Raw genomic sequence first — 13,901 nt, 5'->3', positions numbered from 1 at the left:
ACCAGGACTTTACCCTCATGAGTCAGCTCAAGCTGTGCCACCTCCACAAAGCAAGCTCTGATTGAGATATTTTGGAGGAAGTCAGATTAGATGAGAATGTGGAATAATCTCACATAGTGAAATCATTGAAAGCCCCGGATTCAAATCCCACTCCCGCCACTTCTTACCTGGCTGACTTCCCTCCATTTCCTCATCAGTAAAATGAGAGTGCTAGGTGACACCTCAGAGAGAGCTAAGATATGATTGTTTAATTCTCAGTTCCAGTCGCTGCTCTCTGAAATAGCATAACCCCTGAGAACCCTGGACTGGGAGTCAGGAGTGATAAGGGTTTGAACCCTGCCAGCTGTGTGACCAGTGGTGAACCATTTCCCTTCACTTGGCTCATCTATAAGATGGGGATAAGAAGATCTGCAACCACTTACCTCCTCCTAGGGTTGTTGTAAAGATTGGATGAGATAAAATAAAGTATTTTATGAACCTTAAAGTTCTATACAAAAGTCACAAAAAGTCTTATTGTCTGTATGACCTGAGAAAAATCACTTGCCCTCTCTGAGTTCCAGCCCTCACCATATTCTTTAGGAAACCCAGAAAAAAGGGAGAGGTGAACAGCAAAGCTTGTACCGTTTGTGAAGGTGTAATTTGCCTGGTGGGGTCAACTGTAAAGGCAGATGGATAAGAGAAGCGGACATTGACATGCGACTTGTAGAGGCTGCAAAGCGCTTTTCACAGGGTCCATACGCCAAAATCTCAACAACCTTGTGATGTAGGCACTAAGGCTTTTATGCTTGCCTTTTACAGATGAGGAAACTGAGGTTCTGAGACTTGCCCAAGTGATTATACAGCAAGTTGTTAGTTATGGTGAGATTTAAAGCCAGGGCCAGGACACCAAGTTGACACTCATCAAATATGAGATGGTTCATAACAGTTATCAATGGATGGGCTAAATAGGAGAGACAGCACTGCCCTTGGAGATGGGCTAATCTAGGCTCAAATCCCACCTAAGACCTTATTAGATGTGTGACCCTGGGCAACTCACTAAACCCCTCAGAGACTCAGTTTCCTCATCTGTAAAATGAAGGAGGTAGATTTGATGACCTCCAAGATCCTTTGTGACTAAATCTATGACTCTCTGAACTCCATAACTGGTGGTTTAATTTGTTTACATGATACCTTGACAGTTTCTTTTCTTTTTTTTTTTACCCTGACATTTTCAAAGTGTCACATATTCCACATGTGGAAAAGCCCTCAGTTGCCTTTTCTGCAAAAGGATGGGCATTGGACCAACTGATCCCTCCTGAGCCCTTCCACACTATACATCCTACAGTTTTTGTCTTCTTTCATGCTAACAAGTCCTGTGCATCTTCCATTTTGAAAATGAGAAAGTGGAGCCCTGGAAAGGTAAAGTAAATTCTCTTTAGTCACCCAGCTGGTTATTAGTAGAGTCAGGCCTAAATTCCACTTCTCACAGGCCCTAGATAAAGGGGCCTCCCATGTGCCAGCAGACCAGACCAGCCTCCTCCAAGTGGGACAGACAGTTTTTCCATTAATACCTGAACCCAAATGCCAGCATACAAAAGCTACTCTCCTGGGCAATCTCTCTGTGACAAGATAATGAACCTTTGGATACTCACATATCTTTCCCAGTCAATCTCTGCATAAAATCCATTCGGGGCGCCATTGCTTTTCTTCTGTAATAAATGGGGAAAATGGTGTTAGAAGAGATGTGCTTGAATGGAAAATGGCCACAAACAACAAAGTCTCATCTGCACTTGGCGTGAGCTATCAAAAGCCAGCACGGGAAAGGTTCAAGTGACGCTAACCAAGGAATCATGTAGTGCTGAATGGTGAGGTCAGCTGACCATGACACTGAATAAGTGGATGCTAACAATGGTGGATTTAAAAAAAAACCACAACGCTCCATTCTCAAAAGGTTTGGGCTATTCTGACAATAGGAGGGCTACTCAGAGACATCTGGACAATCTTGATTCAAGTGTGGCCAAATGAGCAGCTCTGAGAAATGGAATCTAACATTCTAAATATAACATCAGTGGGTCAGAAACGTCTGTTCATTTTTTCAAAATGGCAGCTCTGACCTAAGTTTTCAATTTGTTTTGCAGTGAATTATCAATTAGTTTTGATCTTTTGACTTTTCACTATTGATTTGGACCTTTGTCAAAGGGTAGGAGAAGAAATAATAATATCTAACACTTATTATCAAACACTTTTGAGCTCTTTCCAATATACTAGCTCAAACCATTCTATCCTATTGCTTATGTAGCAGCTCTGGTGCAGGTTTGGTGGGGGAAGGCAATAAAATGAATCAGTAAAAGTGGGATTTGGGGATGAACTCTGGCTTTCTACTTTCCAGGTGTCCCTTTCCTCCATTAATGGGTGTAGAATCTAAAGCTGGCAACATGGCAACTTCACTGTGCCTGGGAAAGTCTTGGAGTTTCTTCCTGGGCCTCCCAGGGCATCCCTTATATAGTGAGAAGAATCACTCAGACATGATGGGGCAGGTATCAAAATGGAAATAGTAAAACTCCCCTGTTTCCCATGAGAGCAGCACACAGGCACAAAAGGAGAAGGACATTCAACAAGGGAGCTACATTCTTGGACACAGAGCAATGACAGGCCACCCTAGCCAAGCTGGGAAGCATGAGAACCAAGGTTTGAGGATCAGCCCTTGTACTTGGCACTCATTAAACAAGGGCCACTCAACCTCTTGGAGACAACAAAATGTGCAGCTGCCATAAAGCCTGACAGATGGGTGGATGGCAGAAAGGCCCTTCATGCCTGTCTAGGGGACCACGGCTAGCCCCAAAGAGAAGCAGTCATCTCCATCCACTACCATATCCAGGAGGGTTCCTGGGTAGACATAGAACCTAATGGGCTGTGAGGTCATTGGATTAAAGGATAATGTAAGGAGCAGATCTGGAAGGGAACTTAAAGGCCAGTCTCCATAATTTACAGATGAGGAAAGTGAGGTTGAATGAGTTGTCTAAAGTCCCACAGGAAGTAAGTAGAAGAGACAGGATTTGAACCCATGTCCTTTCAATCTAAATCCAGCATACCATGTTTCCCAACATCATGATCTGCCAGAGTTGGTGAAATTCAGACACCTTATGTAACTAATGGGATGTTTAAGTTATTGTCTATAATCGTGGAAAATAAAATAAAATATTCTCAGTTAGAAAATTTTGGAAAACTCATATTTGGCTCCAGAGAACTTTTGGCTAGACTCATGGTTCCACCCTTGAGAGACGGACTATGCCAGGCTTGCGTTGCTAGCCCAGTGCTTTTCTCTGTAGTGGCTGTAGAGTTCCAGGGTGTGTTTAATTCTCTGAGAACCAAAGATCAGGTATGCCAGCGAGACTCAGGGCTACCAGGAAGAGTTTACTTCCAGGATACTCCTGTCTCCTTCCCAAACCCAACTTTACTCCCATCTGGGGGCCATGGTAAACAGTAAATTCTCTTTTCTGCTCAAAAGCCCGGAGTCTTATCAGCGTCCATAGGTCTTGATTTGATCAGGTCTGGGCTAAGTGAGACATTTCACAGTTTCCATGGAAACCAACAAAGAGGTTGAGAAACAAAACCCAATAAGAAGAAAGGGTTTGGGGTAAAAATAGGTCTAATTAAAAACAAACATGAAACACAAACAACAAGCCAGAAAAAAAATTAAGTTATGCAACATGTGTTCACTACACACACACGCGCGCGCACACACACACACACATACACACACACACACACACACACACAAAACTGGCTTTGCTGGAAGAATTGGTAATGTTTGTTTTTGTTAATTTTGGTAAATTCCTATGAAAGTCTTTGGTTTAAAAAAAAATAGCCAGCCATAGATGGTGCTAGTGCCTGGCTAGAGCCCTATTTCAAGGTTACAACCAAAGAAAAATGAGTCTCTTGGCTTGGCTCCCTCTGCATGCTATAGGTGAAGGAAGCCACCAATGAAACAATTTAGTATATTGCCTTCAAAGGTGGTTCTTGTGGAATTATGGGAAGGGATATTTGGAATGAAAGGAGGATAAAGGAAGAAGGATATATATTTTGTGAAGGGATGGTAGGAAACTCTTCCACTGCCATGTTCACAGGGAAAGAAGCTTTCTTCCCATGGAGTTTGAAAATAGCCAAATGGCGAAGTCTAACACAAATTTTAGCTTTTTAAAAGGTCCTTTACATAGTCCTTCCAAAACACTCCATCCTAGCAGGAGATGTCTTCTGTGCTTCCTGTGGAGAGCTCAGAGTTTATTGAGTTTTGTCTTGGGATCTCAAAGCACTTTCCAAGCTTTGCCATTTCTCCCATTGGGTTGGGATTCTGCTCAGATGAGCTGAATAGGAATCCTATAAGAGTTTCACTAATAGAGCTGAGGATAGCTTGCTTGTCCTAGATTCTGGGGAAAGCCCACCGTTCTCCTTAACCTAACAAGAACAGCAACAGCAACAGCTAGTGTTTGGCCAAGTATTTTATCTCACTTCCTATTCACAACGACCTTGGGAGATAGGTGCTATTATTATCCCCTTTTTACAGATGAGGAAACTGAGGCTGAAAGAGTGTAACTGATTTGCCAGCATTGCATATCTGGTAAGCAGCTAAGGCTGGATTTGAACTCCTGTCTCTGATATTGCAAGTCCAGCACTCTTTACACCATACCGCTCAGCCACCTTAGGTTCAGGCTGCACTGACGAGGTCTTTAGAATCAAGTTCATGCTGGCTTGCTTTTGCAGGATATTATTTCCATTATTGCTAAAGGTTTGCTTATATGTGCCAGATTCCAGTTGTTTTTTTATCATCCTTCATCCAAAGCACTCCATTGAGCCCAAAATGCTTATGTTTAACCCTTGGAAAATGTAATGGGCTTTTTTGATAGCCCGAGGGGATGGGACTAAGAGTTGACCCTTCTTTGATTTTTCAATGGCCAATTTGGACACATCTAAGACAGATTGTCAGGGAGTAGAATTAATATTTTCCCAGCCTAGATTTTTACTCACTGTTTCTACAACCCCTTGGAAACTTGAGACTAAAATCTGATTCCTTACCGATACTTTTTTTCCTCCTTCGCGTGCGTACTCTGCTTTGCTATTGTAGGGTGGTTCATGTGGGCTGGGATGCTGGAATCGATTGGTTTGACGTAGAAAAAAGTTGTTAAAATATCTGCTTGTTCTTTTAGACACATATTAAGAATTACATGGATTTGGCAAACATGGTATAGAAGGAAAAACAAAAGAGCTAGGTCGAATGTTAGGGCCTGCCCATCTCGGCAGGGCTCCCTGCAGCCAAAAGGGGACCTGGGGGCCGTAACAAGGCTCTATTCAGCAGACATGCAGTGGGAGAGGAAGGAAGAGGAGGAGGAGGAGGAGGAGACACGTCCACTTTTCGGGGAGGACCTGATTCTTTATCTACCCAGCATTTGACTGACAAACAGACACAAAGGCACACCAGAAAAGACAATTTTATCCAACATGACATTTCTCTGGTAAGTGGAAGAGCTCCTGACTGGTAGCCTCACAATAGAATCACATCTACCCTCTTCCCTTCGCTCCTATCTCTGTTCTTACTGCTGACAGACCACCAGCTGTAGGGATGGGACCTAGCAATTGAACTCTGTTTAGGATTGGCAGATAGACTCTCCCTTGGGTGGAGGTGTGATCTCTCTTTTACTAGTCTTGGGGGGGGGCAGCTGGAAATAGGAACCACCAGGAAAAAGGATGTTTGGTCCTATTCTAAGCAGACATGGTCTTTGAGTTGGAGGAGGAGGCCACCAAGACAGATGGTAGTGACAGCTGTAGATACACTCACCAGTTGACAATAAGCCAAGCAGAGCCCTTGGTCATTCATGCAGTTTGACACCAAGGAGACTCTCTAGGGACTATACTTCTACAGCAGTCAGGCCAGAAATGAGCTTCTCTTTATGTCTTGGTCTGGTAGGGGTGGTTTTCTGAGTCAGAGCACAGTGATTCACTGTGATAATCCTACCAAGAAATAGGTCTAGCCCTCCACATATATACCTCTACATACAGATCCTAGACATCTGACTAGAAGCATCTCTTAGAAAAAGATCTACACCCTGAATTCCTCTTCTGATGCCTGAGTGTTCTGCAGAAATAAGCCTGTGTTTCTGAAGACTCTGAGCAGAGTGCAAACTATGGTAGATTTTTGCAAGCTCAAAAAGCCTGCAGCATGAGGCTGGTAACTGACTGGTTGCCTTTCATCTGTGGACTGTTCATGCCACCCTTGAGATGGTTGAGGACAAGATGTGCTGCTGGGTGATGCATTCCTCAGACACATTTAAGTCACCAGCTAAGGAAGAAGTCATGGTTCCCCCACTGATAAGATCACAGCTTCCTAAAGTAATGAAATAAAGTATTACTAACCTAAGATAGAATCTAGCCCAGAAATACACCAGCTTTTATTCATCTCCAAGAATCACTATGTTGAACCCCAATTCCTTGTTCCAACCTCCTAAGGCAGCCATGTAGTGGCCACACCAGGCTTCTGAACTGATATGGCTACCTAGACTTGAGTCTTGAAAGAAATAAGTCTGAGCTTAATAGAAATCAGGCAAACCCCCCAAACAACTGAATACAGAATAAACAACTTTGGTTTGGTACTGATTCAGCTTTGACAAAATACTAGGTGCAGAATCCTTATAGTGATGGGAAAAGAGTGAGGGTGTATATGGGATGGGAGTGGGGACAAGGCGGGGAGGAACTGATGAGTGTTTTGTCCAATGATTTTTGCTAGTTAATCATTCCTAAAAGCAGAACTGAGTTTTGTCCCGTTTCTAGACATACTTTGTGAATCCAAACTTCTCCCATGCTCAGATAAGTCAGTCAACAAACATTTATTAAGCACCCACTATGTGTTAGGGATACAAAGAAAAGCAAAAGACAGTCTCTACACTCAAGGAGCTCACAGTCTATATACTCCAGAAAAAAAGTTGGTCTTAATTGACGTTGAATTAACTGCCCTCTCCATTGAAAATCCAGGCTGACTTTTCTTAAACAGTAATTAAGTTACGTATAAGTCCCATTGGAATATGAGCTCTGTTAGGGCAGGGGCTGTTTTCACCTTTCTTTGCATTTTCAGTGCTTAACATAGTGCCTGGCACACAGTAAGCGCTTAATAAATGCTTGTCAACTGATTTCTAACAATTCACTCTTGAGCCCTGAACCTTGTGCATGAGGGACTTGGAAGGGCATAATCACCTAAAATGATCCTGTCTTACAGTCACTGATGGCTTGTATGCCACAACCTACCTTGGGGATAGAAATCTGCCCCTGTTCCAATTTAAAGTAGCAGTCACTCAAAGAGAAGAGATTGCCCAGGAATCACCTGGTTCTGAAATATAAGGAGTATGGCACTTTAGAGCAGAGGAAAAAAGGGCCAAGCTGGGAGAAGCAAGAGGAAGCAACCAGCCCTGGAAGCAGCAGGGAAAGGAAGCCAAAGGAAATGAAACAGAGCCTTGCAAAGGACAGAACGCAGGGGAGGCGAGAGGAACCACGAAACCCCAGACAGAGAAACGGAGGAGACACAGAGAGAGAGGAGGCAAGTACCTGAAACAGAGTTAAGGAGAAGGCTCTGAGCCAGAAGCAGGGACTGAGGAGAAGTTGGGTCTTCTGGGCCTTTTTTTTCCCCTGCTGAATAGAGCCTCGATTACAGTGTTACCCAATGTCGAGTAGCTGCAATTTTGTTTCTTAACAGTTCACGGCAAGACCAACATGGATGCAAAGGGCTAAGTATCACACGTCATGTGGTGGGGGAAAATTCTTGGCACAGCTGTAATCAACCCCTCGATGTGGGCACAATTTTAGAAAAAGAGCCTTTACAACTTTTTCAACATTTTTTAAACCCTCAGGCTCATTTTAGCTCCCACTCTGAAATAACATTCTGCCTGATATGGGTCCACTTTAGAACAGCTGTTCCTTTCAAATTGGCTTCTGATTTAGATTGGAAAGCAATCATTTTGGAACAAGGCACTTAAGTGCAATGCAGAGCAAATCCACACCTGTGTCCACAGACTCCTTTCCTGGCCTGAATTCTGGCTGCCAGGAGGGCCTGAGAGGTGTTCTTAAAGCCAGGGGATAGGCGCGTTTTAGCCCTGAAGGCTGTCCTTCCATCAAGACACAAATAGTTTCAAAACCTTCCCCTGCTTTTGATTTTAATACAGAAAATGTATCTACATCCAGGCTCTCAGACTTGTGGGCTCCCAGATTCACCTGTGGCCTGCATTGTTTGCAGAAAGTATTCTCACACCTTTAAGCCTTTTGAGAATTCGGTATGAAAGGAAATCCCATTGGATGGTGGCCATCCCCTGTATGACCTGCCCAGACTCTGGCCCTACATGCTTATCCTTAGTTCCCTTCCTTACTATCCTCTGGGGCTTTTAGGTGAGGTTCATAAAGGTTATATGCCCTAACACTCACTTGATCAGGGAACAGATTTCCTGTTGATGTATCTAATATAGCAAATAAAAACTACAGATAAGGTCTTTAAGAATCTGTTAAAGATATCATTGCAGAAGAAAATAGGGTTCACATTTTTAAAAATTGCAGCAAACATCCAAACACAGGCCTACTGAGAAGAGTTACTGAATACTTACGATTGCATCCCTATCTGGCGAGCCTCTGTAACAAAGAGAGAGTGACAGAAATTAGAAGAAGGAATCATTTTGGCAGCTTGGAGCAAAACTGAGAGTTCTACACTGGATGAGTCTCTGCTTGTCTGTCACTCCCATCAGGCCATTAAGGTGAAATCATCAAGAGGAGTTACAGCTTTAGGGCTGGATGGAACCTCAGACATCTTCTAGTGTACCCCAATCATTTTACAGAACAGGAAATGGGGGCCCAGAGAAGGACGGGAAGTTCAGAGGATCATGAATTTATCACTGGAAAGGGCCTTGGAGGCCACTGAATCCAACCCTGTCATTTTACAAATGAGGAAACTGAGGCACAGAAGGGTTAACTAACTTGGTTAGGGTCACGCAGCTAGTAGGTGACTGAAGTGGGATTTGAACTCAGGTTATCTGGACTCTGAGGTTGGGACTCTAGCCACTATACCAAGTGAATCAAGATTACACATGTGAAACAAGAGGCAGAATTGCAATTTGAACCTTGGTCCTCTGACCTTGTGCTTTTTCTACTACTTCTCTCTCTCTTCCGAAAAAAGGAATAGCTAATAGTTATATAGTATTTTTCATCTATTATATCTCATTTGATCCTTACACCAACTTTATAACATAGGTGCTATTAATATCCCCATTTTATAGATATGGAAACTGAGGCTGAGAGACACTAAGCAATTTGCCTGGTTCCGGACGCAGTAAGTGTCCAGAACATTATTCAGCCGCCGGCTTTCCTGACTCCTTGTCTATCACTCTATCCACTGCACCATCTAGTCACCCTTCTCTATCATGATGGCAGTCATCTTCCCATCCAACTGCCCTCTATACTACCCCATTACCTTACCCTCCCCACAACACTGCTTACCACAACCTGCATTAAACCCTAATGTGGCCACAAGGCATTTTGTGGTTAGTTCCAACCCCAACTTTGGATTTCAACTTTCCCTTATCTCTTAGCAGTAGCCACAATTCTTCAGTGACATTCTTTTTCCATGACTTCTTGTTTCTCCATTGCAACCTTCTCTTTGCTGAATGTCTTGGTTGAAAGCAGCAGGAAATTCAGGATAACTCTAAATTCAAAACCATTTGCTCCAGGCGGGTGCTATTTAAAACCTTCCTAAATCTAAGCAATGCAAACAGATATTCTCCGTCTCACCTCTTTCCCTGTAAATGAATAATGCTATAATTATCCTTTCCCAAGTGGCAAACTCAATATGGTGACCTTACTCTGGGACTGTCCTCATTTCAAGCAAAGAAAGCATACTTTTAATGAACTTCTACAAAGGAACACTCTCTTAGACCATGTAGTCTGACTTCAATAAAAATTATAGTGACCTTAAGCAGAACAAAGAGGAAAGAGCAGTCAGAAGCCTAGTTACCAGTTCACTTTCTTCTACTGACTAGCCAAGTAGCTTTGGAAAATCAATATATCAATAGACATTTACAATTACAGCCACCAGGTACCTAGAACTGTGCAGAGCCAGGTTAGAAAGTGAAACCATCCGCTCAGTCACGGAGATTACATTCATTACAGATGACAATATGAACTTCCCTATTTCTGTCCAGGTCACCACCAACTTTCAGTCACTCAGATTCACAGCCTTGGGGGCAGTTACATGGTACCCGAGGGTAGAGCTCTGGACCTGGAGTCAAGAAGACCTGAGTTCAAATCCAGCCTTAGATGCTTACTAGCTATGTTACCCTGGGTAAGTCAGTGAACCTCTGTGTGCCTCAATTTTCTCATCTATAAAATGGGGATAAAAATAGTATTTCCCTCGCAGGGCTGCTGTGAGGATTAAACGAGATCATGATTGCATAGTGCCTGGCACACAGTAGGTGCTATATAAATGTTAGGTGTTATTATTATTATTCTATCTGAAATTCCTTACTCTAACTTACTTTACTTATCCAGTCAGTTGCCAAATTTTGTTTTGGATTCTATAATGTCTCTCACAAATGCCCATTCTCTCCACCCACATGACCCATACTATTTACTGTAATAGCTTCTTTGCTGGTGTTCCTGACTTAAGACTTTCTCCTCAGCACTCCATTCTTCACAGGCTACCAAAGTGATTTCCCTCAAAAACAGGTGTGACCATGTCATTCTCCTTCTCAAATTCCAGTAGTTCCTTATTATCTCCACTATAAAATAGAAACTTCCCAAATTGGCCCCCAACCTATCTTGCCAGACATCTTACACAGCATTCCTTTCCATGTTCTCTATGGTCCTATCATTCTGACCCACCTTTCTGTGAAGATTTATCTCCCACCTTTGAGCTTTTTTACTGACTGTTCCCCAGGTCTGGAATGTTTTCACTCCTCACTTTCACCTCCTGGTCTCCTGCAAGACTCAGCTCAAGTGTCTTCTTCTATGTGAGGCCTAACTTGAACCCCCAGGTTGCTGGTATCTTACTTTCCAAGGTTATATTGTATAAGTTTTATGTGGATTCTGTGTATACTTATATTCCTGTGTCTCTATGTGCATTTATACACGTCGTCTCCCTTTGGAAAGTAAGATCTTTGAAGGCAATGACCATTGTTGCTTTTGTCTTTGTATCTCTAGCACCTAGCATTGTGCTTGGCACGTAGCAGGTGCTCAACAAATACTCACTTGATAGGCTGATGATAAATTTGTATGTAAAATAAATGTAAGGTAATTTGAAAGAAGAGACACTAGCCACTCAGAGGATAAAGAAAGGTTTCATGATGCCCTTTGAGCTGGCCTTTGAAGAGAATTAAAGAAGCGGAGGTGAAGAGGGACTACGTGCATTCTAGGCACAGAAGACATGCAAAGACATGGAGATGAGAGATGGAGGGCTGGGTGTGAGGAATACCAAGGAGGGAAGTTCAGCTGGACACAGACAGTGTGAAGAGAAATAATTCATGCTAATGCTAGAAAGGTTGGTTGGAGCCAAGTTGGGACTGAACCAGTGACTTCACTAGTACAGGGAACTCCCAGGTGAGGAAACTCCCTCTACCAATGTAGATTGGCACTTCTGTTGATCTGTTTCCTAGAGCACTAAGAGGGTAAATGACTTGCCCATGGTCCCACAGCCACTGTGTCAGAGGAAGGCCTTGGAAACAGCCCTTCCTGTAGCTGAGGCTGGCTCTCCATCCCTATCTTTAGAATCACAGATTTCAAGCTCAAAGGGACCCCATATGATATCTAGAACAGCCTCTTCATTGAACAGATGGTGAAGCAGAGACCCAGGGGTTAGGGCCACACAGGCAGTAAACATCAGAGGCAGGGTCTGAATTGAGATCCTCTGTCCCCACAGCATCAGCCTCCTAACTGGATGACCAGCTTCCAGTCATCTGCACGGCCACCAAAGTAACCTTCAAAAAGCACAAACTTGACCATGTTGACATCCTGCTGGAGAAATATCAGTGGCTCCCTACTGCCTCTGGGATAAATATAAACTCTTCAGCTCTTGTATCTCCTCATTATTGATGCTGTGATCTCAGAATGGGAGCTCCTTGAAGAAGGAGTCCATTTTTGACTTTCTTCGTATCCCCAGAGATCAGCCCCATACCTGGCGCACAGTGAGTGTTTAATAAATGCCTATTGATTGACTGGGGAACACTGACTCTTGGGAGGGGCAGGATGAAGATCTTCCTCCAACACTTGATTTCAGACTGATTCTGCCTATGTCGTTTTTGAGTCATTTCAGTCACGTCTGACTCTCCTGTGAGCCCACTGGGGGTTTTCTTGGCAAAGATCCTGGACTGGCTTGCCATTTCCTTCTCCAGCTCATTTTACAGATGAGGAAACTGAAGCAAACAGTGTTAAATGACTCGCCCAGGGTCAAACATCTAGTAAGTGTCTGAGGCTGGATTTGAACTCGGGTCTTCCTGACTCCAGGCCAGGCATCTATCAACTGCTCCACCTAGCTGCCCAATCTGGCTATGCTCATATACTATGTGCAGCTTGACTCCCTTGATAGCGTACAAACTCCTTAAGGGCAGGAAGTTTTTTCTTTTACTTTCTTTGTGACCCCAGCATCTAACAAAGTGCCTTGCACATAGTAGGTGCTTAAATAATTGCTCCTTAATTGATTTCAGGGTCTTATGAAAAACACTAAGAGGGAGAACATTGGTGGCTGGCTCTCACTGTGTTATCAATAGGACATTGCTCCTCAGTTCCCTGAAGAAAAAAGCCTTCATAAACGACAGTGTGGTGGACCTCCATTAAGTACCTTCCTTCGTTGTTAAGGAGTCTACAATCCTGAAACTGAACCTGGTCTTGGGTGGGGCTGGAGGAACAAACTGATGGTAAAAATCATTGAATGTCAGAGTCAGAAGGGATCTTAGACGTCTTCTAGTGCCACTCCTCCCTTTGCAGGACTGGCTAGAGGTAGGGCTAGGACTCAAGCTCCAATCCTTTCAATCCATCATTCTTTCTACTACACTGCCTCAGCTCTCAGGGAGAGGGAGGTGGGTGGGAAGTGGGGGGCAGGAAAAGCCCTATATCTACTTCTCAACTCACTTCCATCGCCAGTGATATTTAAAAAATCTCCTTCTTACAGTAGATTCTTAGCGATTGCTCATCTCCCACCTCCAGGCCTTTGCCTAGGCTGCCAATCCCACCCAGATGCACTTTCTCACCTTAGGTCCCCTAGTTTCCTTCAAGATTTAAATCAACTACATCTACACAAAGATACCTTTCTTGTTCCCACCCTATCCCAAATCACTTCATATTATCTTCTATAAACTTTTCTGTGCACATTGTTTTGTCCATATTGAATATAAACTCCTTGAGGGCAAGGACTATTTATCATTCTGTCTTTGTATCTTTAGAGTGTGGCACATAATAACCAAGGAACAAATGCTTATAAATTTGCCAGCTGCTGTGTGAGGCACCGAGTATAAGAGAAAAACAAGAAAGTTCACGTCCTCACGAGGCTAACATTCTATTGGGGGAAATAACATGTAATATAAAAATGTATATGTAATGAAGGGACTGGTCAGTACTCTTTGACCATTGGCCCCAGTTGGCCATTCGGGGCAGAAGCAAGCTCATTTAAGCCTCTTCATGGGTCGATACCAGGCAGAACATGTGATACGTGTTCTAAAGCCCAGGCCTTCCTTGGCAGTCCCCCATTACATATTCATAATAAATGCAAAACAATTTTGATGGGATGGGACTAACAGTTAAAGGGCATCAAAGAAGGCTTCACATAGCAGATAACCTTAGAGCTAAGCTTCAAAGGCAACTAGAGAATTCTATGAGGCAGAGGAGAAGATGGAGTGCATTCCAGGCAGAAA

The 13,901-nt window shown here is 43.4% G+C and overlaps 1 protein-coding gene across 12 annotated transcripts in view; it reads right to left on the bottom strand.

Moving 5' to 3' along the window:
• Nucleotides 1-13,901, bottom strand: part of SGIP1 (SH3GL interacting endocytic adaptor 1) — a 299,844-nt gene that overhangs the window by 121,250 nt on the left and 164,693 nt on the right. For 8 of the 12 annotated variants that reach the window (XM_078156693.1, XM_078156695.1, XM_078156699.1 and 5 more), the window contains 3 exons: nt 8,616-8,640; nt 5,053-5,124; nt 1,632-1,688 (listed from right to left, as the gene is read on the bottom strand). In XM_078156693.1, the coding sequence (XP_078012819.1) occupies nt 1,632-1,688; nt 5,053-5,124; nt 8,616-8,640 (154 nt within the window). Of the gene's footprint in view, nt 1-1,631; nt 1,689-5,052; nt 5,125-7,569; nt 7,654-8,615; nt 8,641-13,901 lie in introns of all 12 variants that reach the window. The other 4 variants (XM_078156696.1, XM_078156702.1, XM_078156703.1 and 1 more) reach the window with 2 other exon arrangements.

This window comes from Phascolarctos cinereus, unplaced genomic scaffold, assembly GCF_003287225.1.
Source record: "Phascolarctos cinereus isolate Bilbo 61053 unplaced genomic scaffold, phaCin_HiC Scaffold_5;HRSCAF=322, whole genome shotgun sequence".
Lineage (NCBI taxonomy): Eukaryota > Metazoa > Chordata > Mammalia > Diprotodontia > Phascolarctidae > Phascolarctos > Phascolarctos cinereus.
This window is presented reverse-complemented; position numbering and strand designations above follow the sequence as displayed.